Below are 23104 nucleotides of genomic sequence, written 5' to 3' on the forward strand. Positions count from 1 at the left end.
AGGCTGGTGGTATATGCCTATAATCCCAGCTACTTACTTGGGAGGCTTAGGCATGAGAATTGCTTGAACCTAGGAGGCGGCGGCTTCAATGAGCTGAGATCACACCACTGCACTCCAGACTTGATGACAGAGTGAGACCCTGTCTCAAAATGAAATAAAGTAAAACAATTTTCAAGGTAGAAGTCTTGTAGTCAGCCTTACTGTTGTTGACAAGGACATGGTCCTGAGCACAGAAATCTCGGCAGTTGATAAAGTTTCCAGATTTTGCATCTTCTGACATCTCAGCTAAATGACTCTGAGGAATAGGATACCACATACCAGTTTTGAGACACAGGAAGGTTATATTCTCTTCCTCAAAATCATTTAGCTGAGATGGAATTTGCCTGTCTCAGATTGGGGAAGGTGTTTGAACTCTTGCTCACAGCCTTCTGTCAGTTACACTGCCTTGCTGAGTTCCCTCATCCTTCTTTAGATAGAATTCTGTTGGCTTCTGTAGTCCTTACTTTCCTCTTTTGCCAAATGCTCAGGTAGCTTTGGCTGAATCTTCCAGATTTGATAAAGCTGTATGGGTTTCCTGTGCCTTTTGGTAGTTAGGAGTCACTGAAGTGGGGTTACTTCTGCTAGAGTGGCAAGAAGAAAAGGGTCATAACTCAGCCTGTATAGTGCAGGGGGCTTTTTGACTCTTAGCTACACTCCAGGCAGGGGAATTAATTAATTAATTAATTTTATTTATTTATTTTGAGACGAGTCATGCTTGCTCTGTCGCCAGACTGGAGTGCAGTGGCACAATCTCAGCTCACTGCAGCCTCTGCCTCCCGAGTTCAAGTGATTCTCCTGCCTCAGCCTTCAGAATAGCTGGGACTATAGGCACGTGCCACAACGCCCAGCTAATTTTTGTGTTTTTAGTGAAGACGAAGTTTCACCATGTTGGGCAAGCTGGTCTCAGTCTCCTGACCTCATGATCTGCCCTCCTAGGCCTCCCAAAATGCTGGGATTACAGGCATGAGCCATGGCACCTAGCCAGGAATTTATTTATATAATTACCTTAAGTAAGTACCAGGTAGAGGCTAGAGGCCATCTATAAAAACTATTTACAGGCTTTTAAAATACATTGACATTGGCATCTTCCTTTAACCCTCTGCTTGCATCAGAACATCTGGTGAGACTATACTGCTCACCGTTTCTAGGTTACGTTCTCTACCCTTGGAATGTAAATTAATTTTTACCTGGTTTCTTGTTTCTTGCTTTGGTTATCTCTTAGGTCTTCTGTCTGACTTAGGACTAGATAGTGGTGATGGTTGCACTACTTTGGCAATATACCACTGAATTGCATTATGTATTCATTCTTTTAAGAGTAAGTTTTATAGTACTCTTATCACCCAGGATGGAGCGTAGTGGCACGCTCTTGGTTCAGTGGCAACCTCCACCTCCCTGGTACATGTAATTCTTCTGTCTCAGCCTCCTGAATTGCTTGGATTACAGGTGTTCACCACTATACCTATCTAACTTTTGTATTTTTTTTTTTTTTTTTTTTTTTTTTTGGTAGAGAAAGGGTTTCACCATGTTAGCCAGGCTGATCTTGAACTCCTGACCTCAAGTGATCTGTCCACCTCAGACTCCCAAAGTGCTGGAATTATAGGTGTGAGCCATTGCATCCAGCCCATTTTTAAAAATTATACTATACTCTGTAACCGTGAAGAAGTTGTGAGTTATTCTTTAGTATCACCTGCCATTCTTTTTGTCTTTTTCTTTCTTTTTTTGAGAGAGGGTTTTGCTCTGTTGCCCTGAATGGAGTGCATTGGCATACTCACGGCTCACTGCCATGTCAACCTCCCAGGCTCAAACTATTCTCCCACCTCAGCCTCCCTCGTAGCTGGGACTATAAACATGCACCACCATGCCTAGCTAATTTTTTTAGAGGCAGGGTTTTGCCATGTTGCCCAGTCTGGTCTCAAACTCCTGAGCTCAATTGATTCACCTGCCTCAGCCTTCCAAAATGCTGGGATTACAGGTGTGAACCTTTCTTTTTTTTTTTTTTTTTTTTTTTTGAGACAGTGTCTCCTTTGTCACCCAGGCTGAAGTGCAGTGGTGCAATCTCAGCTCACTGCAACCTCTGCCTCCTGGGTTCAAGTGATTCTCCTGCCTCAGCCTCCCAAGAAGCTGAGATTACAGGTGCCCATCACAATGCCCAGCTAATTTTTGTATTATTTATTTATTTGTTTTGAGATAGAACTTTGCTCTTGTTGCCCAGGCTGGAATGCAGTGGCGCAATTTCAACTTACCTCAACCTCCACCTCCCAGGTTAAAGCGATTCTCTTGCCTCAGCCTCCCAAGTAGCTGGGATTACAGGCATGGGCTACCACATGCGGGTAATTTTGTGTTTTTAGTACAGACGGGATTTCTCCATGTTGATCAGGCTGGCCTCAAACTCCTGACCTCAGGTGAGCTGCCCACCTTGGCCTCCCAAAGTGCTGGGATTATGAGCATGAATGAGCCTTATTTTTAGAAACAGGGACTCACTCTGTTGCCTAGGCTGGAGTACAGTGATGTGATTATGGCTCACTGCAGCCTTGAACTCCTGGGCACGGCACAAGTGATCCTCCCACTTCAGCTTCATGAGTAGCTAGGACTATAGGCGTGTGCTACCATACCAGCCAGTTTTTAAAGTTTTTATTGAGAAGTTGCCTTGCTGTGTTGCCCAGGCTGGTCTCAAATTCCTGGCTTCAAGTGATTCACCCACCTTGGCCTCCCAGCAGTGTGGGGATTACAGGTGTGAGCTATCATCCCTGGCATGCCATTCTGATTAGTTTATGCCTGTCCTGTTGAAACTGTTGGACAGTGTTATTATTTGTTAATTGATTCTTTCATCCAACCAATATCTGAGTGGCATTAAGATGCTGAGGTATGCTGGTAAATGCAATGTAATCTTTGATCCTAAGGAGCTTCAGTTTTTGTGTAAAATGGGTATCCGGGAGTATTTTTCTTCTACTCGGCTATATTTTACCCTGCCTCAGCCTCCCAAAGTGCTGGGATTACAGGCATGAGCCACCATGCCTGGCCTACAATGCATATTTTTAAAAAATAATATTTTCCACCCTGTAATATAGTTAAGAGTTTGTAAATTTCCTTTTTTTTTTTTTTTTTTTTTTTAAACAGTCTTGCTCTGTTGCCAGCCTGAAGTGCAGTGGCGCTATCTCAGCTCACTGCAACCTCCATCTCCTGTGTTCAAATGATTCTTCCGCCTCAGCCTCCTTAGTAGCTGGGATTACAGGTGCCCACCACTATGCGCAGCTAATTTTACTATTTTTTGTACAGATGGGGTTTTGCCATCCATGTTAGCCAGGCTGGTCTCAAACTCCTGACCTCAGGTGATCCACCCTTCAACTCCAAAGTATGAGTTAACATATATATGCAAACTCTAGAAATAAAGTATTAAGTCAAACCTCCCAAGAAATTTCCCCCAAAAAGGTGCTAACAGATTTTATTTTATTTATTTATTTTGATACAGATGTTTCTCCCTCTGTTACCCAGGCTAGAGTGGCGTAGTGGCGTCATCTCGATTCACTGTAGCCTTACCTCCCAGATTCAAGCGTTTCTCCTGCCTCAGTCCCCCGAGTAGCTGGGATTACAGGTGCCTACCACCATGCCTGGCTGATTTTTGTATTTTTAGTAGAGAAGGAGTTTCACCATGTTGGCCAGGCTGGGCTCGAACTCCTGACCTCAAGTAATCTGCCCTCCTTGGCCTTCCAAAATGCTGGGATTACAGGTGTGAGCCACCGTGCCCAGCCTTTAATTTTAATTTCTAAAACTATGCAGTAGTATTACATTCAGGGAACAGCATTTTCTTTTCCTTCATTTGTATTATTATTAAATACTTTCATGCATTGCGTAATGACAGGAATACATTTTGAGAAATGGATCATCAAGTGATTTTGTCATTGTGTAACATTGTTGGGTATACTTACACAAACTAGATGTTATAGCCTTTTATACAGTTAGGCTATATTGTATTGCCTGTTACTCCTAGGCCACAAAACTGTATAGTGTGTTACTGTACTGAATAATTGTGACAATTGCCATAGGCAATTGTGGCACAACGGTGTTTGCATATTTAAATATAGAAAAGGTAATGCATCGTGCCACCAAATACAATAGCTTTGATGTCACTAGGTGATAGGAATTTTTCAGTGCCAGTATAATCTTACAGAACCATTGTTTTATATGCATGCATTTTGCTGTTGATCAAAACGTAGTTAAGCAGTATGTGCTCACTTTGGTCTGGGTGCGGTGACTCATGCCTATAATCCCAGCACTTTGGGAGGCCAAGGCGGGCAGATTGCCTGAAGTCAGGAGTTCAAGACCAGCCTGGCCAACATGGTGAAACCCTGTCTCTACTAAAAATACAAAAATTAGCGGGGCATGGTGACATGGGCCTGTAATCCCAGCTACTCGGGAGGGTGAAGCAGAAGAATCACTTGAACCCAAGAGTCAGAGGTTGCAGTGAGCTGAGATTGCACCACTGCACTCCAGCCTGGGCAACAAGAGTGAAACTACAACTCAAAAAAAAAAAAAAAAAAAAAAAAAAAGCTCAATTTGTTTATCATACAATGAATATGTTTGACAGATATACATATGTATTTATCAAATGAACTCTTTTTAGGGGGGAAACCTTAATTAAGGGTAGGCTGGTATTTTTAAATGGCTGCCTGGAGGACAAGTGCTATAAGGAAATTTCAGTGGTATTTGCAGTTGACGTTGGCATAAAATGGGGGGATAAACAGACCCCAGGTGAATTGATAGATGGATTTCTGAACATGTTCAGGAATGATGTCCTGAATAATGTTTGCCTCCTGAGTCATGTAGGCAGAGAGATGATAAAAGATGTTCCTCCCTCTTGATGCCAGCTAATTCTGATACTAACTACCTGGATTTAGTCTCAGACTCCACAGGTTGAAGGGTTTGGTCACGTAAGACTGTTCTTCAGACACTGGTTGCAATGATCAGTTATTAGGTCCCAAGGTTACCTACACTTCTGTCTCATTTGACTACAAAATTGGAGGTTCACACAGTGTACCCCTTTAGATTTGATAACTTTCTAGTATGGCTGCAGAAAACTTAGGGAAACACTTAGCTTATGTTTATCAGTTTTTTTTATAAAGGATGCAATTAGCCAGATGAGGAGATAGGTAGGGCAAAGTCCAGAAGGGTCCTGAGTGTTGAGTGTAGGAGTCTCTGTCCTGTGGAGTATGCCACCTTCCCAGCATGTAGATGGCTTCACCAATCAGGAAGCTCTATGAGCCCTTTTTTGTAGTTGTTTTTATGGAGGTGTCATTATGTAGGCATGATTGATTAAATCATTGGCAATGGGTTATTAGCTCAATCCCATCTCCCCTCCCCAGAAGTTGGTGGGTGGTACTGAAAGTTCTGAGGTTCTGGTCAAGGCTTTGTCTTTCTAGGTAGCCCTCATCCTGACACTATCTACGGGCCTTCCAAGAGTTGTCTTATTAGAACAAAAGACAGGCTTATCACTCTTACCACCCTTATCACTCAGGAATTTCCAAGGGTTTTAGGAGCTTTATGGCAGGAACCTGGGACAGATCAAGTATCTTTCTATGATACCACATATGGGGACCCCAAAGCCAGCTCTGGCTGGTATCTAGTGCCTTTAGTTGGCCACTGGATATCTGTTACAGGGCATAAGCGGCCCAGTGGGGTTGCTGTTTAACCCGTCTCTGCAATATTAATCTCATGTACCTTGGCTCATGGCCTGGTCATTTTAGGTCTTACCTAATGCCAGTTGTCTAATCCTTCTCTGGATGCAAGTTTAGTTCTGGAATAGGTGAATGGCTGGGCCGCTATGATTTGCTGTCATCCTGAGCAAAGTTCCAGCTCAAAAACTACCTTTGCGGAATCATCCCAGAGCCTTTATTTTACTTTGTTTTTTTTTATTTTTTGAGACAATCTTGCTCTGTGGCCCAGGCTAGAGTGCAGTGGTACAGTCATGGCTTACACCAGCTTCAACCTCCCAGGCTCAGGCGATCCTCCTGCTTCAACCTCCCAAGTAGCTGGGATTACAACTGTGTACCACGACACCTGACGATTCAAAACCTTTTGTAGAAATGGGGGTTCCACTCTGTTGCCCAGGCTGGTCTCAAACTCCTGGGTTTAAGTGATCCACTTGCTTCAGCCTCCCAAAATGTTGGGATTATAGGTATGAGCCACTGAACCTGGTCCCAGAGCCTTTTAGAACAGTGTTGAGTTGCCCTTTGTTTGCAGGGGAAAAAAATGTTTATGGGCCATATTTTTGTTCCTTACAAAACAAAAATAGCCATGTGACCTATGTAGGAAGCAGATATATTGTCAATATACACTAAAAGTCAGGAAATGCATGCTGCCTTTCAGCTGCTGAAGTACTCGGACATATTTGAGAATGGGTAATGCAGAGACAGCCGTCTGATCTTTGGTCTCTGATAATGCTTATTTCATTGCATCTCTGAAACTACCCTGCCAAGGAGTTAACCATCCTTGCTACTTTGCATATGGGATAACAGAGGCCCAGAGAGATGTAGCTTGACTGAGATCACATGGTGAGTTAGTTGTAGCTTCTGCAAATGTACAGAACTATAGAAGCTACTTTTCTTGTGTGTTGTTCCAGTGATGATGGTCATTATAATTGATGTACCTGGTATTATGCTAGGTTTAGGGATACAGAAGTGAGAAGATCCCAGTCTCTCATCTGGGACCTCTGTTTTTTTGGTGTCACCTCTCTGCATAGTCAGTTTACTACAGTATTAATGCTACTGTTCTGGTTGATCCTTCTCTCATGCCTGTACCATCTTTTCTGCCAGACTCAAGTGTTCTTGCTTGGGGAAAAGCAGATTTGCAAAGGTACTCTTTTTCCTGATGGTTGCTTTGCACATTGGGTATTTTTGTTTGTTTGTTTTTGAGGCAGAATTTTGTTCTGTCACTTAGGCTGGAGTGCAGTGGTGCAGTCTTGGCTCACTGCAACCTCTACCTCCTGGGTTCAAGTGATTCTCCTGCCTCAGCCTCCCAAGTAGCTGGGAATACAAGTGTGAGCTACCATGCCCGGCTAATTCTTATTTATTTATTTTTTTAGACATAGTCTCGCTCTGTCGCCCAGGCTGGGATTATAGGCATAAGCCACCATGCCTGGCCTTTTTTTTTTTTTTTTTTTTCCCCCTATTTTTTGTTAGAGAGGGGCATTTAGTAGACACCGTGTTAACCAGGATGGTCTTGATCTCCTGACCTCAGGTGATCCACCTGCCTCAGCCTCCCAAAGTGCTGGGATTATCGGTATGAGCCACTGCACCTGGCTGTTTGGTTTTTTTAAGTGAACAAAAGTTGAATGAGATTACTGGCTCTTTAAATAATAATTACTCCCCCTTTTGATTTATGTAGCATCTTGGGGTGATCTATGACTATTTGTACTTGTCATGACTTCCATTAGATTAAACTCCGGGGGCAAATACATTGCTCTCTATTGTGCTTATATGACACCATTACTGCCAGTGGAATTGAAATAAATTGAGTAAGGGCAAGTGTTTCCTAACATTATTCCAGGCCCAAAGAACCATCATCAAGATAGAGTGGCCCTGGGATTAATTTTGGGCTTAAAAAAAATTAAAACCAAACTAATTTTTTTATTTAACCAGTTGGCACAGATACAGAATAAAATAAGATAGATCCATGTATAGTTTTTAAAAATTAAGTCAGGTGGCTCATGCCTTTAATCCCAGCACTTTGGGAGGCTGAGGCATGTGGATCACCTGAGGTCAGGAGTTCAAGACCACCCTGGCCATGAAGGCAAAACCTTATCTCTACTAAAAGTACAAAAATTAGCTGGGCATGGTGACACATGCCTGTAATCCTGGCTACTCAGGAGGCCGAGGCAAGCGAATTGTTTCAATCCTGGAAGTGGAGTTACAGTGAGCTGAGATGATGCCACTGCACTCCATCCTGGGCGACAGAGTGAGACTCTGTCTAAAAAGAAAAAAAAAGAAAAATTTAAGAAATAATCATCAGTGTATATCTTCCTTTTTTCATTATTATTATTCTTTTTCTTTAAAATAAACCAGCAACTCTTATATGTATAGCTGAAGGGGAAATAATTGCAGGTGTTTATAAGATTTCAAGGTGATGGACTGGGCACAGTGTCCTACTTGGGAGCCTGAGGCAGGAGAATCACTTGAACCTGGGAAGCAGACAGTGAGCTGAGATCGTGCCATTGCACTCTAGTGTGGGCTACAAGGGCAGAACTCCATTAAAAAAAAAAAAAGATTTGAAGGTGATGGATTTCGTGTTTACCAGTTTTATCCTTCCCGGATGGTAATTTGACATATAAATCAGATATTTTCCTAATTTTCGTAATGAGAGTGGGGTTTTTTGTTTGTTTGTTTTGAGACAGGATCTCACTCTGTTGCCCAGGCTGGAGTGCATTAGGGCAGCCATGGCTCACTGTAGCCTTCCTGGCTTCTCAGACTCAAGTGAGCCTCCCACCTCAGCTTCTCAAGTAGCTGGGACTATAGGCGCATGTTACCCACACCTGGCTAATTTTTTCTATTTTTTTGTAGAGACAAGGTCTCATTATATTTCCCAGGCTGGGACTCTTGAGCTCAAGTAATCCCACCTTGGCCTCCTAAAGTGTTGGGATTATAGACATGAGCCACCACACCCAGGCTCATATAAGATTTTAACAGAGTAAAATACCGATTGGAAATCTTGCACACAAGGCCTCCTTTATTCTGTTAACTCTCATTGACAAGAATTCAGACACCTGGATCAATTCTGTTTTGATTTTGCTAAAATCTCTAACTTGATATTTTACTTTTCTGAAAACCTGTATTGTCAGTGAAATGGAATTAGGAAAACAGGACCTATAGACAACCTCTTTGAATCTATTGATTTTTCATGGTGCCTTTTATAGTCATAATGCTTTGTTCTACAAAAATGATACTCTTTATTTAGAAAAAAAAAGGCTGTGTTGTGTCCCTTCATCTCCCTGCTACTTATGTTATTTTGTTTATTTTATTTTATTTTGAGACAGAGTCTCACTCTTGCCAGGCTGGAGTGCAGTGGCGCGATCTCAGCTCACTGCAACCTCCGCCTCCCGGGTTCAAGCAATTCTTTTGCCTCAGCCTCCCAAGTAGCTGAGATCACAGGTGTGCACCACCATGCCCAACTATTTTTTGTATTTTTAGTAGAGATGGGGTTTCACCATGTTGGCCAGGATGGTCTTGATCTCTTGACCTCGTGATCTGCCCGTCTCGGCCACCCAGAGTGCTGGGATTACAGGCCAGAGCCACTGAGCCCAGCCCGCTACTTAAGTTCTTTAAAATCCTGATTCCTCCTTTTCCTTTCTGGATGTGTATTCTGGGCTTTTCCAGTGTCAACCAGTACTCTCTTGATGGGAAATTCAACTGGATTTGGGTATGTTAATTGGGTTTTCCTAGAACAGTTTGAAGGTCCATCTCATTTGCCTAAACAAATATTCCTTATAATTATTATGAAAATTAGGCCTGTTATAGACTCATAATTGACTTAAACCATACAGGGTTATGTTTGTCAGCATCTTGTGAGTCAGCTTTTCCAGAGGCAGAGACTGAAGAGTTGGTTCTGAGATAGAATATTATTTATCAAGGTTTTGTTTCGTGTACCTTATTCTCTTATAACCACCTGGTTGGCATTTATCACAGATACAGTTTTCAGAAACAGGCAACCACATGGTTAATGAAGATAGAGAAGATGTGAAATTTTATTGTTACCTTTATAGGTTTTTCTTCCCTTGCCCTGTTCTCATTCTTCTCATTTGCCAAAAAAAAAAAAAAAGGTATAAGGAGGCCTGGCATGTTGGCTCATGCCTGTAATGCCAGCACTTTGGGAGGCTGAGATGAGCAGATCACCTGAGCTTAGGAGTTCAAGGCCACCCTGGCCAACATGGCAAAACTCCGTCTTTACTAAAAATATAAAAATTAGTTGGGCGTGATAGTCCCAGCTACTCAGGAGGCTGAGGCAGAAGAATCGCTTGAACCTGTGAGGTGGAGGTTGCAGTGACCCAGGATTGCGCGCCATTGCACTCAAGCCTGGGCAACAGAGAGAGACAACGTCTCAAAAAAAAAAAAAAGTATAAGGGGAATTCATATTTCTGTGAGATCTGTAAATTTAGATTAGAAAATTTAGTTAGCTGTGCTTTTAAAAGTCATATAAATAAGCACAAATACCCACCAGACTTCTTCCCAGCAAGTGACAGTGGAAGAAAAAGGTAATAAAATCTGATTGGTAAAAATAAATCTATCCATTGGAAGGTTAATACTGAATTTACTGTCTTAATGATTCCATATGGTTCCTAGCAATTCTGATCTCAAGGTGGTTGGTTGTTTTTAGAATGTTAGGTCTCTGGGTAGAATATCTTCTGTGCCTTTTCTGTGAATTATAAAATTACATTTGGAAAATAAAGAAAAAAAAAATCCCTGATTATCCCACTATAGCAATACAACGACTGTAATCGTTTTGATATACAGTTGTGTTGCATTATATTCATTCTGAGTTTTGTATGTCGACCTGTGCTTGTTTGAACTCTTTCCCCCTCCCCTCTTCCCACACCCTGTTTTCTCAGTCCTGGAGTGAGCATGGGCAGTGAGGATGAGACTCGCCTGTGGCTTCAGTTTGTCTCCTTTTCTAAGTTTCTCTGAGTGAGCATTCACTATGCTGGCTGTGATTCTGTTATTTAAAGCAATATATTTTCATACCTTATGGCCCTTAAATGCAAGCCAACCTCTTCATCTGGTGTCAACCAAAGGAAAACTGATCTGTTGCAGCGCTGGAGGAAAAACTGGCAGTGTTGGACTTACCTAAATTGAAAGATGGTATGTTGTTCTTCACCTTGGGGTCTTCTAGTATGATTTTGACAGTGCATGGTTTTTGTCTCACATGTTGACTTTTGCCTCTAACCCCTGAGTTAGATGCAGTTTCACTGAATTCCAGTCCTTTTTTCTATACACATTTTACATAATTATCCATAAGGGCATATTCATTTTTAAGGTTCTTAAAATATACTATATCAAGTATCTTTTCATATTGCTATGCAACTTTTATAGCCATCATTTACAAGATTAGTTTTTGTCTTTTCAGTAGAATTTTGGGAGCTAGTATAATCAGCTCCTGAGAATTTTCTAATTTGCATACTCAGGTCTACTCTCAATAGTTCTGCCATAGTTATTTTAAAATAGAAGCAACTATTATACTGCTAAGTTGAATATTTCTTAACTAGGCCTATTTTTTTAACAGGGGCATATATGTATGTGTTCAGGCATATGGGACCTTTTCTGTAACTAGGCTCTGTAGAGTTTAGAATTAAGATTATTTAAATTGGTCTGTAATCTTACTGAAGAGTGAGAGGCTAGAGTGTAGTGGTTAAAAACGCCGACCTGAATCTGGACTGGCTGCATTTAAAGCTCAGTATTGGTACTTATTTGGTTACTTTGATCAATTTACCTATCCTTTCTTTGCTTTATTCCCCATGGCTAAAATCAGGTTAATAATATTTACCTCATAAGATAGTATTGTGAATATTAAGTCAGTATATTTAGAATAAAATCTTTTGTTGTTGTTGTTGTTGTTGAAGCTGAGTCTCGCTCTGTTGCCCAGGCTGGAGTGCAGTGACGCCCTCTCGGCTCACTGTAATCTCCTGCCTCCCAGGTTCAAGCAGTTCTCCTGCCTCAGCCTCCCAAGTAGCTGGGACTACAGATGTGTGCCACTACACCTGGCTAATTTTTGTACTTTTTTTAGTGGAGACAGCATTTCACCATATTAGCCAGGATGGTCGTGATCTCTTGACCTCATGATCTGCCTGCCTCGGCCTCCCAAAGTGCTGGGATTACAGGTGTGAGCCACTGTGCCTGGCTAGAATAAGATTTCATTATGTATTTTGGTGATTGCTGAAAATCCTTATGATACAACCATGAGTCTTGAGCACACAAAATGCCTTTTTTTTTTTTTTTTAAGTTTTAGGCAGTGTAGTTAAACCTTAAATTTCTGTTCTTGTTTGATAGCTAAAGTTTCAGTCGGAATAAAATTTAGTGTTGGGCTTATGAATATAATAATGAATCTGAAGTATGCTGTCAACATATAGTATTGCAGGATTGATGTCTAAAAATGCTGTGTTAGATGCTCATACTGTCTTCTCTATCTTTTCCTTCCCAGTGTCTACTTGACCTTTAGCAAAGTATGACTGTTGTCATGAATCTTTTCTCTCTCTGTCCACAGATTCTGTGTGCTCCTCTGGGCCACAGTGGTTACTTCTTTAAGCACGGAAAGGAAACAGGGCTTTGCCAGCTTTGGTATTAGTTCCCCATGTTTTTCATCCGGGCAGCTGTGGAGAGGGTTGCTTTCCATATACCTGGGTACTCCATTGATATGTTCTGTAGAGGTAATCAACACACTCGAGAGTACACCTGCTTCTTCCATGACTAACCCTTTCTGATTGTGGACATGCATTTGAGTGTTTGCAGTGGATATTTGGTGCTAACGGTACCTTAGTTCCTTCTGTTATTCTGTAATGTTTCCCAAGAATATTCAGAGCTGTTTATAAAATGCAGTGTGATTGATGTATTAGGTGTTCACTGAGTTTGATCAAGAAAATTTACTTGGAAGGAATTAAGTAACAAAACAGTTTCCACTGTTAATAAGATATGCACACTGTTTCTCTAAAGAACTTTTATTTCTTCAACGAGTTATTAAGCAGAGGAGACTGATTTTGTGATAAATTTGGAGAGGTTAGTTTTAATCCATGTTGGTCAAAACTGTCAAAGTAGGTTAGAAAATCTATTTCTCATCCTACAGTAGTGCTGAGGTTTCTAGTAGGTTGTTTTTCTTCCTAGTCACTTTCTGAAACTCAAAGTGAGGCTCAACCTATACTATTGTAATGTTTCATAGTAAACTTGGAGTATTTAACAAGTCTAAAATCAAAGTTTATTCTTAATAAAACATTTTAAAGCCATTCATTTCATGTAATAAAGAATATTAATTCATTTCACCAAATGTGGTATGTTTTTAAAGTTATATTTTCTGTTGCTTTAGTTTTATTGATCTTTGATACATTGATTCAGTGATACCAGTTTCCTATTGTTATATACTTTGTGCTCAAAATTATCATAGAGTTTTATGTTGTTTTTCTGTGCCTGAGTTTTGTTTCTCATCTGAACAAATCACATCTTTTCCTTGCTGTTCCATTTACACAGTGTCGTTGCTAGAGATGAGCTTCTTTATCCTCCGAGGCAGTGGAGGAAGCATGGAAGCCACTTGGGGAGCATTGCATTGACCAGTGTATTTTTGTAGTTACACGGTGGCGGTATCAGGGAAATTATAGGACTGGTTAGATTTGAGTTCAGCAGCCCATAAATCCCATGACTTCCCAGTCTCATGGGTCATGCGACTCAGGCCTGTGCTGCAAATGACACATGCTTAGGAGTAAGGTGAGGGGTATTTTATAGCTCTTATGGTTTGTACAGTTCTTAAACATGTATTGATTGCTAACAACTGCTGTCTTTCTCCCAACTTTCCCCACCACCAGTCTTTGTGCATAAGCACAATTTCAGACACAGTTATTTGTACTTATTTATGCTTTTACACCTTCTTCCTTTTATAAAGATTTTAGCTGGTTTATGACTTGAGTTGAAACAAGGAAAAAAGAGGAGACCTGAAATGGTCTGTCCCCTGCCAACCAGAAGCCTCCTGTGGTATCCAAACAGAATAGTTGCCTCAGTCTGTCAGCACTTCTGTCTTTGAAGGTGGTTTCTGCTTGAAAAGTGGTGACTATTAGCATAGCCTGGGGATAATTGCTTTTTTTGTCTTCTCTCGGGATACTTTTTTTTTTTTTTCCAGGTACTTTCTTATTCTTGTTGACTTTGTTTTTCTGGAAGATTAAGCCTGTGGTTAAAATGTTTCGGGTCCCCACATGAACCTTCTGTGGGATTACCCAATTCTAGGGTACCTTCACCCGATCACCAGTGCAAAAGAGGGCAAAGGATCTTCTTGGTTAATAGACAAGGCTATTTTGGAATGAATCTCAAAGTCCAGAAACATCGAGACTTTCCTTCAGTACTTTTTTCTGTTTGGGGTAGCAACTTTACTTAGTGTAGGGGAGGGAGGGGTCAGTTGGGAGGGCTTGTGTTTAAGGGGTTCAGAAACAGGGGATTTAAGTGTGTCTTTTGTGTTTGCAAGGCACTAACACCACTCCCGTCTGTATTTAAATGCTGTCCCCAGGTTACGACTATGGCTATGTCTGCGTGGAGTTTTCACTCTTGGAAGATGCCATCGGATGCATGGAGGCCAACCAGGTTGCTTTATACTTCGGTCAAATGATGCTGGAAGGATATATTTTTTTATATATGGGGAGGGAGGGTTTCAAATGATTTCACTTTGGAAAGGTACAAGAAGTCTATCTTTGAGCATACTGCATTCCAACCAGTGGTTGTGAGGAAAATCTTTAAAAAGGCTGGAAAGCTTTCTCTAGAAAACTTAATGGGCACAGATTACATTTTAAAAACTAGAGCCCAGTTGCTTTTGGACTAGATTCCAAAGATAGTAGTTGAAAAAAAAAAAAAAAAAGACACATCTGGAGTATTTCCTTTTGGAGTGTGACTGAGATGGTAATCCTGATGCAAAGAATGATCCTTGATTGTCTGTTACTGCAAGGATCTGCCTAGCACAGAAGTTCTAGGTCAATAGTTATATGCAGACCTAGACCTAGGGTGAAGACCTCCGATGGTGACTCCTATGGCATCAGGATGCAGGCTACTTCCAAAAGAGAGCTGTCAGGGAAGAGAAGAGGAGTGGATTGTTGGTGTCTATTGCATTCATCATTGTTCTTTGCCAATTGGCGTTGCACACTCAAGTCTTTGGCTGCATATAGTCAGAGCTGGTGAATCAGAATGTGTATTCACCTTACGTTTGAACCATCTGTAGTTATTCAGCTTGCCACCTAGATTTGCCATCTATGTCTTTAATTGACTGCTGCCTGGTAGTTCTGGGATGAATGAGTAAATGGGTAGAATCCTTCTTGTTATGGTGTTTCCTTGGGGAAAGTTATTTTCTTTGAGTTGTTTCAGTTCCTTCATCTGTAAAGGAGGAAAAGAAGCTTAGGAATATAGTTTGATTTTTTTTTTTTTTTTAATGTCCCCACTCCCTACATTAAAATTTTGAATCAGGGGGGCCTAAAAATTTTTTTTTTTTTTTTTTTTTTTTTTGAGACAGAGATTCGCTCTTCTTGCCCAGGCTGGAGTGCAGTGGTGCGCTGTCAGCTCACCGCAACCTCCTTCACCTCCCGGGTTCAACTGATTCTCCTGCCTCAGCCTCCCGAGTAGCTGGGATTACAGGCATGAGCCATCACGCCTGGTTAATTTTGTATTTTTAGTAGAGACAAATTTTTTCCATGTTGGTCAGGCTAGTTTCAAACTCCTGACCTCAGGTGATCTATCCGCCTTGGCCTTCCAAAGTGCTGAAATTATAGGTGTGAGCCATTGCACTCGGCTGGGCCCAGAATCTTAAAAATGGCTCTGCCAGAGAATTGTAGTTATTACAGGAAAATTCTTCTGTAGTCTGATGCTTTGTTCAGCTTTGTTCAATTCAGTATGGCTCATTATACTTACTTTTCCCTTCTTGGCCAAGTTCTCCCCTTATGGATATGGAGATGACATGCTCTAAATGCTTTGAGAACAAGCACTTGTTAAAGAAGACTTTTGATGTTTCCTTACCTTGTTAGTAGTTTAAACACTGTCAGATCCTTAGAAAATGACTGGCTTAGGACCATATCCTATAGACTTAAGAGGGTTCTCATTGACTGTTTGTTCAGTGTCCATACTGAATCAGTCACTTACCAAATATAGTTGGCACTCTGTATTCACAGGTTCCACACCCACAGATTCAACCAAACACTGATTGAACATATTCAGGAAAAAATACATTAACATTGAGCCCAAATTGAGACTGCAGTGAGCTATGATCACTCTGCCGCAGTCTAGCCTGAGTGACAGAGACCCCATCTCAAAAAACAAAGTACAGTTAACAACTATTTATACAACAATAAAAAATAATACTTGCCAGGAATGGTGGCCTACCTCTGTAATCCCAACACTTAGGGAGGCCCAGGCGGGATGATTGCTTGAGGCCAGGGGTTTGAGACCAGCCTGGGCAACATAGGGAGACCCCATCTCTACAAAAAAAAAATAAAAAAGTAGCCAAGTGTGGTGACATGAACCTGTAGTCCTATTAATATGGGAAGCTGAGAGGATAACTTGAGTCCGGATTGAGACTGCAGTGAGCTGTGATCACTCTGCTGTACTCTAGCTTGGGTGACAGAGTGAGACCCCATCTCAGAAAACAAACAAAAAAGTACAGTTAACAACTGTTTATATAGCCTTTATTAGGTATTAGGTATTATAAGTAATCTAGAGATGGTTTAAAGTATTTTGGAGGATGTGTGTAGGTTGTGTGCAAATACTATGTGATTTTATATAAGGGACTTGAGCATCCTAGGATTTTTGTGTCCTTGTGGGTCCTGGCACCAATTCCCTGTGTACACCAAGGGACAACTGTACTAATCAAGTGTCAGAAACTGCTACATGCCCATTTTGGAGAGAAGGATAAAGCTTCTAATCTGTGTGCTTATGGTGGATCCTATTCTGACAGTCTGTCCAATTTTGAGAACACTCATTAATTCATAAACAACTTGTTCTTATCAATGAATAGTCATTCGGTCCTTTGCCTCTGTACTAAATACTGTGAATAGTGGAAATATAAATGGGGGAACCCTGGCAGATGACATCTTTTTTGTACCGTTCTTCCAACTGTGTATTTCTCCTAGAGTTAATTATTGCTTTTTATCAGAGATATATTATTTTTGATCTTAAAGATATCAGCATTGTCTCTTACTGCCTCTTTCTTCTATCCCAACAAAAAATCCTATCTAAAATATCCAGCCCTTGGCTAGGCATGGTGGCTCATGCCTGTAGTCTCAGATGTTTGAGAGGTTGAGGCGGGTGGATCACTTGAGGCCAGGAGTTCAAGACCAGCCTGGGCAACATGGTGAAGCCCCGTCTCTACTAACAATACAGAAATTAGCCAGGTGTAGTGGCACACGCCTATAATCCCAGCTACTCTGGAGGCTTCAGTTTAGGCACGAGAATTGCTTGAACCCAGGAGATCAGCGTTGCAGTAAACTGAAGCAACGCTGCTGTGCTACAGCCTGAGCAACAGAATAAGACTCTGTCTCAAAAACACAAAAGGAGGTGGCTTATAGACATTTCTCCCCCAACCCTCAGCCATTCTTTGAAGATTCATAGGGCTCTCAGATTCCTGATTAATGACTGCTGTCCAATGAGTGGCACACTAAAATAAAGCAGGAACAGGGCCAGTATTCTTCCAGGTGTGAAACAGTGTTTTTGACAGGTAGCCATCCTTGTGCATAGGGTACCCTGCAGTGCTCTTTTCAGGAGTACGATTAAGAGAGAGCCTCTACCTTTTTGAACTTTTTAATCTCACTCTAAGAAAAGAGAGATTATACGGTGTTCACAGATCCCATAGGATGTTCTCTCAAACTTCAAATTTTTGTTTGACCTCATTTGCAGTATTCACTGGAGTTATTTCTTTTTGTTGTTGTTGTTGTTGAGCAGAGTCTCGCTCTGTTGCCCAGGCTGAAGTGCAATGGTGTGATCTTGGCTCACTACAACCTCTGCCTCCTGAGTTCAGGTGATTCTCTTGCCTCATCCTCCTGAGTAGCTGGAACTACAGGCCCATGCCACCATACCTGGCTAATTTTTGTATTTTTAGTAGAGATGGGGTTTTGCCATGTTGGCCGGGCTGGTCTTGAACTCCTGACCTCAAGTGATCCACCCACCTTAGCCTTACAAAGTGCTGCGATTATAGGCAGGAGCCACTGCGCCCAGTGAAGTTCTTTTTTTTTTTTTTTTCTCCAAGATGGAGTCTTGCTCTGTTGCCCAGGCTGGAGTGAGGTGGCACGATCTTGGCTCACTGCAACCTCTGCCTCCTGGGTTCAAGCAATTCCCCTGCCTCAGCTTCCCAAGTAGCTGGGATTACAGGTGTGTGCCACCATACCTGGCTAATTTTTGTATTTTTAGTAGAGATTTTAGTTTCATCATGTTGGCTAGGCTGGTCTCGAACTTCTGACCTCGTGATCCGCCTGCCTCAGCCTCCCAAAGTGCTGGGGATTACAGGCATGAGCTACTGCACCCAGCCAGAGTTCGTTCGTTCTTCTGTTGTTGATGATTTGTTTTTTGTTTTTTGTTTTCTTTTTTTTTTTTTTTTTTTTGAGATGGAGTTCTTGTTGCCCAGGCTGGAGTGCAGTGGCGCAATCTCGGCTCACTGCAACCTCTGCCTCCTGGGTCCAAGCAATTCTCATGCCTCAGCCTCCTGAGTAGCTGGGATTATAGGCACCTGCCACCACGCACGGCTAATTTTTTGTGTTTTTAGTAGAGATGGGGTTTCACCACGTTAGCCAGGCTGGTCTTCAACTCCTTACCTCAGGTGATCCACCTACTTTGGCCTCCCAAAGTGTTGGGATTACAGGCGTGAGCCACTGGGCTCGGCCCAGGGTTCTTTCTTAATAAAATATCTTCTATATCCTTTTTTAGTCAACCCCATTTCCTAGATTTTTATTCTTCCCCTAGTCATTGGTCAGACTGTTGACATTGCCACACAACACAATTCTCTCTTGCTTACCCATGTAGACATCATGATCACATCAGCATTCTTTTAATAAACTTTAAATAAACTTTACCACAATTCAGGGTGTGTGAAAATCATTTTGATGGAAAAAGTTTTGAGAATGAGATCTTCAAGGAAATTTTTGCACTTAGGTAGTACAGCATAACAAAGAGGAGTACAGGTTTTGGAGTCAGATGTTACTTCCTAGGTGGGTTACCACTGGCACATTTTTTAACCTCCCACATCCTCAATTCCCTCTTACCCATAACTTTTGGAGTCCTTATGTAGGATAAATGGAATCATTCATTGATGGATATCTGCTGTATACCAGTCACCTTTCTGAATGTTGAGGTTGCTGCAGTGAACAAGACATACGGAATAACTTTATTTTAATGGGAGAAAACAGACCATAAGCAAATAGAGAAAAACAGTATAATAGCCGATAGCTGAGTGCTGTAAAGAAAATGAAGCAGGGTATTGGGAGAATGAAGATGGGGGCAGTTTTAAAGGGGTGGTCAGAGAAACTTCTTGAGGGGTGGCATACATTTGAGTTGTGACTTGGTTTATAATGTATGCAGAACACTTAACTGTAGTACCTAGCACTTGGTAGCATTTGAAATAATTTTAAATTCGATGTTTTTTCTCTCTCTTCCTCCTCTGCATGTCAAATAATTTCCAATTCTAAATTGTGTGTGTGTGTGTGTGTGTGTGTGTGTGTGTGTGTGTGTGTTGTGTCAGAGTCCAGCCAGGCTGGAGTGCAGTAGTGCAATCTCGGCTCACTGCATCCTCAGTTCCAGTGATCCTTCTGTCTCAGTCTCCCAAGTAGCTGGGACTACAGGTGTGCGCCACTGCGCCTGGCTAATTTTTTTCTTTTTTTTTTTTTTTTTGGTGAGACATAGTCTTGCTCCATTGCCCAGGCTGGAGTGTAGTGGCGCAGTCTTAGCTCACTGCAACCTCCACCTCCCAGGTTCAAGTGATTCTCCTGCCTCAGCCTCCCAAGTAGCTGGGATTACAGGTGCCCGCCACCACACCCAGCTAATTTTTGTATTTTCAGTAGAGACAGGATTTCACTGTGGTTGGCCAGGCTGGTCTCGAACTCCTGATCCATCCACCTCGACCTCCCAAAGTACTAGGATTACAGGCGTGAGCCACCACACCCTGTCAATTTTCGTATTTTTAGTAGAGACAGGGTTTCACCATGTTGGCTAGGCTGGTCTTGAACTCCAGATCTTAGGTGACCTGCCTACCTTGGCCTCTCAAAGTGCTGGGATGACAGGCGTGAGCCACTGTGGATGGCCTTCAATTATAATTCTAAGAAAATTTATTTTTATATCTGAAGTTTATTAAAACGAATTCTTTAAGGAAATGGATGTGGATTACGGTCCTTGTGACAAAGTGAACCATCTTATGAGAGACATAAGAATGTGAGGGAAGAAGTCCTGACTCCTCAAGGTGAATAAAGTAAGTATTTGTGAAACATAAAATGTCTTTGTAGGCCAGGCATAGTGACTTGAGCTTGTAATCCTACCACTTTTGGAGGCTGAGGCAGGAAGAACACTTTAGCCCAGGAGTTTTAAGATAACATGGGCAACACAGTGAGATCCTTGTCTAAATTTTTTTTAAAAAGTCTCTGTCTATTCTTTCCCCCAGTTTTACTTACAGGCAAAATTGGTACAGATCCTGAGTCACCAGGATCTGCTTAGCAACTCTTAGTAGAGCCTGAGTGTGTGTGTGTGTCTGCGTGCTTATGCCTCTCAGAAACACAACTCTTAGTAGAGTCTGAATGTGTGTGTGTGTGTGCGCCTCTGAGAAGGTTTCTCCGAAGTACTTTGGGTTGAGTTTTTTGTAACTCTGCTATCATGACTCTTGATGTGAAATGTCCTTTATTTATTATTGGTTGGTACTTACTGGCCTAGGGGATGGAAGTAAAGGAACTTTTGCTAGCTTTCTTTGTCAAATATTGTGAGTACATGTGCCTTAGTGAGGTTGCTCAAGATGATAACCAAGGTCGCGCTAGCCTTTTCCCAGTGCCTATATCAAGCTGTCAAACAGTAGGCAGTACTGACTTTGTGGCTGTGGTGACTTATCAGGATATCACTTAGGCAGCAGCTATCTATCTGGAGAAATAATTTCCAACAGGTATGAAGGTATGAATCTGTTAGCCTATGCCTTCATCATTTCTGTCTAGGAGAAGGGATCAGCCATCGTGCACTGTCAGGCAGAGCCTTTCATCCCACCCTTCCTGTGGAGTGTATTTCTGTCAGTGTCATATGCCCTTGGCTTTCTTTGTTGTCAAGTCTCTGGGAGATTGAGGGTACATACTATGTCCTTCTGCTGTGTGTGCCATTGCACTGGGACTTGGGGAGAGGAGTAAGAAGTATTGTGTTAAAATGTTGATCCCTTTCAGTGGTTGCCCAGTTGTGAGTCCTAGCTCTCTCAGACTATTGGCATTCGGTGTGCTGGAATTAGCATTTTATTTTCTCAAATATACTAATGTGATGTTTGTTGTCTATTCTTATTTAGCCAAATTAGTCACTAAAATGCCCTTACAGAAGATAACTCTGGGAGAGGTATTCATTTCTCCGAAATTTTTATTCTCCTTCCTTCCCTCCCCCTCCCTCTTTCTTTCCTTCTTTTCCTTCCTTTCTTTTCTCTCTTTTTTTTTTTCTTTTGTTTCCTTCCTTTCCCTTCCTTTTTTTTTTTTTCTTATCTTATTGGAGACAAGGTTTCCCTCTGTCACCCAGGCTGGAGTGTAATGGTGCAGTCATGGCTCACTGCAGCCTCGATCTCCTGTGCTGAAGCAATCCTCCCAACTCAGTTCTCTATAGTAGCTGGGACTATAGGTGCCCACTACCACACCTGGCTAATTTTTTTTTTTTGTAGAGACAGGGTTTTGCCACATTGCCCAGGCTAGTTTTAAACTCAAGCAGTATACCTACCTTGGCCTCCCAAAGCACCAGGATTCCAGGTGTGAGCCACTATGCCTGGCCTTTTTTTATTATTTTAAAATTTAAAAATTTTTATTTTTTAGAGATGGAGGGTTCTGTTCTATTGCCCAGGCTGGAGTGCAGTGGTACTATCAGAGCTCATTGCAGCTTTGAACTCTTGGACTTAAGCAATCCTCTCACCTCAGCCTTCTGGGTAGCTGGACTACAGACACTTGACACTATGTTCAGCCAGTTAAAAAAAAATTTGTTTGTAAATGTGGGGTCTTTTTTTTTTTTTTGAGACAGGGTTTCACCATGTTGGCCAGAATGGTCTCGATCTCTTGACCTCGTGATCCGCCCGCCTCGGCCTCCCAAAGTGTGGGGTCTTGCTGTGTTGCCCAGGCTGCTCTTAAACTCCTGGCCTCAAGTGATCCTCCAACCTAGGCCTCCCAAAGTGCTGGGATTATAAGCGAGAGCCACTGCACTCAGTCTTACCTTTCTGTTTGACATTAATCAGTCTTACTTTTTTTTTTTTTTTCTTTTTGAGAGGGAGACTCACTCTGTCACCCAGGCTGGAAGGCAGTGGCAAGATCTCGGCTCACTACAACCTCCGCCCCCTGGGTTCAAGCGATTCTCCTGCCTCAGCCTCCTGAGTAACTGGGATTACAGGCACTTGCCACTGCACCTGGCTATTTTTTGTATTTTTAGTAGAGACAGGGTTTCACCATCTTAGCCAGGCTGGTCTTGATTGAACTCCTGACCTTGTGATCTACCCTCCTCAGTCTCCCAAAGTGCTGGGATTATAGACCTGAGCCACTGTGCCCGACCCAGTCTTACTTTCTTAAGAGCAAGGAAAAAGGGTTCTGTTATCATCTTACGTAAAAATTCCTTTAAACACTGACTTTTTTCTGGTCTGAGGAATGAAGGTTGTGGAATACGTGAAGTTTTATGAAATAGTGTTTTGTGTGTGTGTGTCAGCAAAATTAAGAGAGTTGGGGTTACTGAAAATAAAAGAGTGTTTTTGAAAGTATGGGAAGCCAAATCTCAAATGTGGTCTGTCCTTGTGATTAAAATTAGAGCAATAGGGAGGCCAGGTATGGTGGCTCACACCTGCAATCCCAGCACTTTGGAGGCTATTGTAGGAGGGTCACTTGAGCCCAGGAGTCGAGTCCAACCTATGCAACAAAGCAAGACCTCGTCTCTACAAAAAATTGTTAAAAAATTAGCTGGGTGTGGTGGCACATGCTTGTTGTCCCACCTATATGGAAGGCTGAAGTAGGAGGATTGCTTGAGCCTGGAAGGTCAAAGCTACAGTGAGCCATGATTGTGCCACTGCACTCCAACCTGGGCAACAGAATAAGAGATACTGCCTCAAAAAAAAAAAATAATAATAATAATAGAGCAACAGGGGAAAGCTTATGTTTTTAGAGATGAGAATG

At 41.9% G+C, this 23104-nt stretch overlaps 1 protein-coding gene and 1 long non-coding RNA gene across 13 annotated transcripts in view; both read left to right on the forward strand.

Annotated features, from left to right (window-relative positions):
• Positions 1-23104, forward strand: part of RBM6 (RNA binding motif protein 6) — a 139779-nt gene that overhangs the window by 48347 nt on the left and 68328 nt on the right. For 7 of the 12 annotated variants that reach the window (XM_032289892.1, XM_032289894.1, XM_032289895.1 and 4 more), the window contains one exon: positions 14281-14354. The exons of the other annotated variants lie outside the window; for them this stretch is intronic. In XM_032289892.1, coding sequence (XP_032145783.1) covers positions 14281-14354 — 74 coding nt within the window. The remainder of the gene's footprint in view (positions 1-14280; positions 14355-23104) is intronic. 12 annotated transcript variants of the gene reach the window in all.
• Positions 15447-16729, forward strand: LOC116559316. Its single transcript, XR_004272419.1, has 2 exons — positions 15447-16071; positions 16414-16729. It is a non-coding gene; the product is annotated as an uncharacterized LOC116559316 (long non-coding RNA).

Source organism: Sapajus apella, unplaced genomic scaffold, assembly GCF_009761245.1.
Source record: "Sapajus apella isolate SASKATOON/1434 unplaced genomic scaffold, GSC_monkey_1.0 scaffold23, whole genome shotgun sequence".
Lineage (NCBI taxonomy): Eukaryota > Metazoa > Chordata > Mammalia > Primates > Cebidae > Sapajus > Sapajus apella.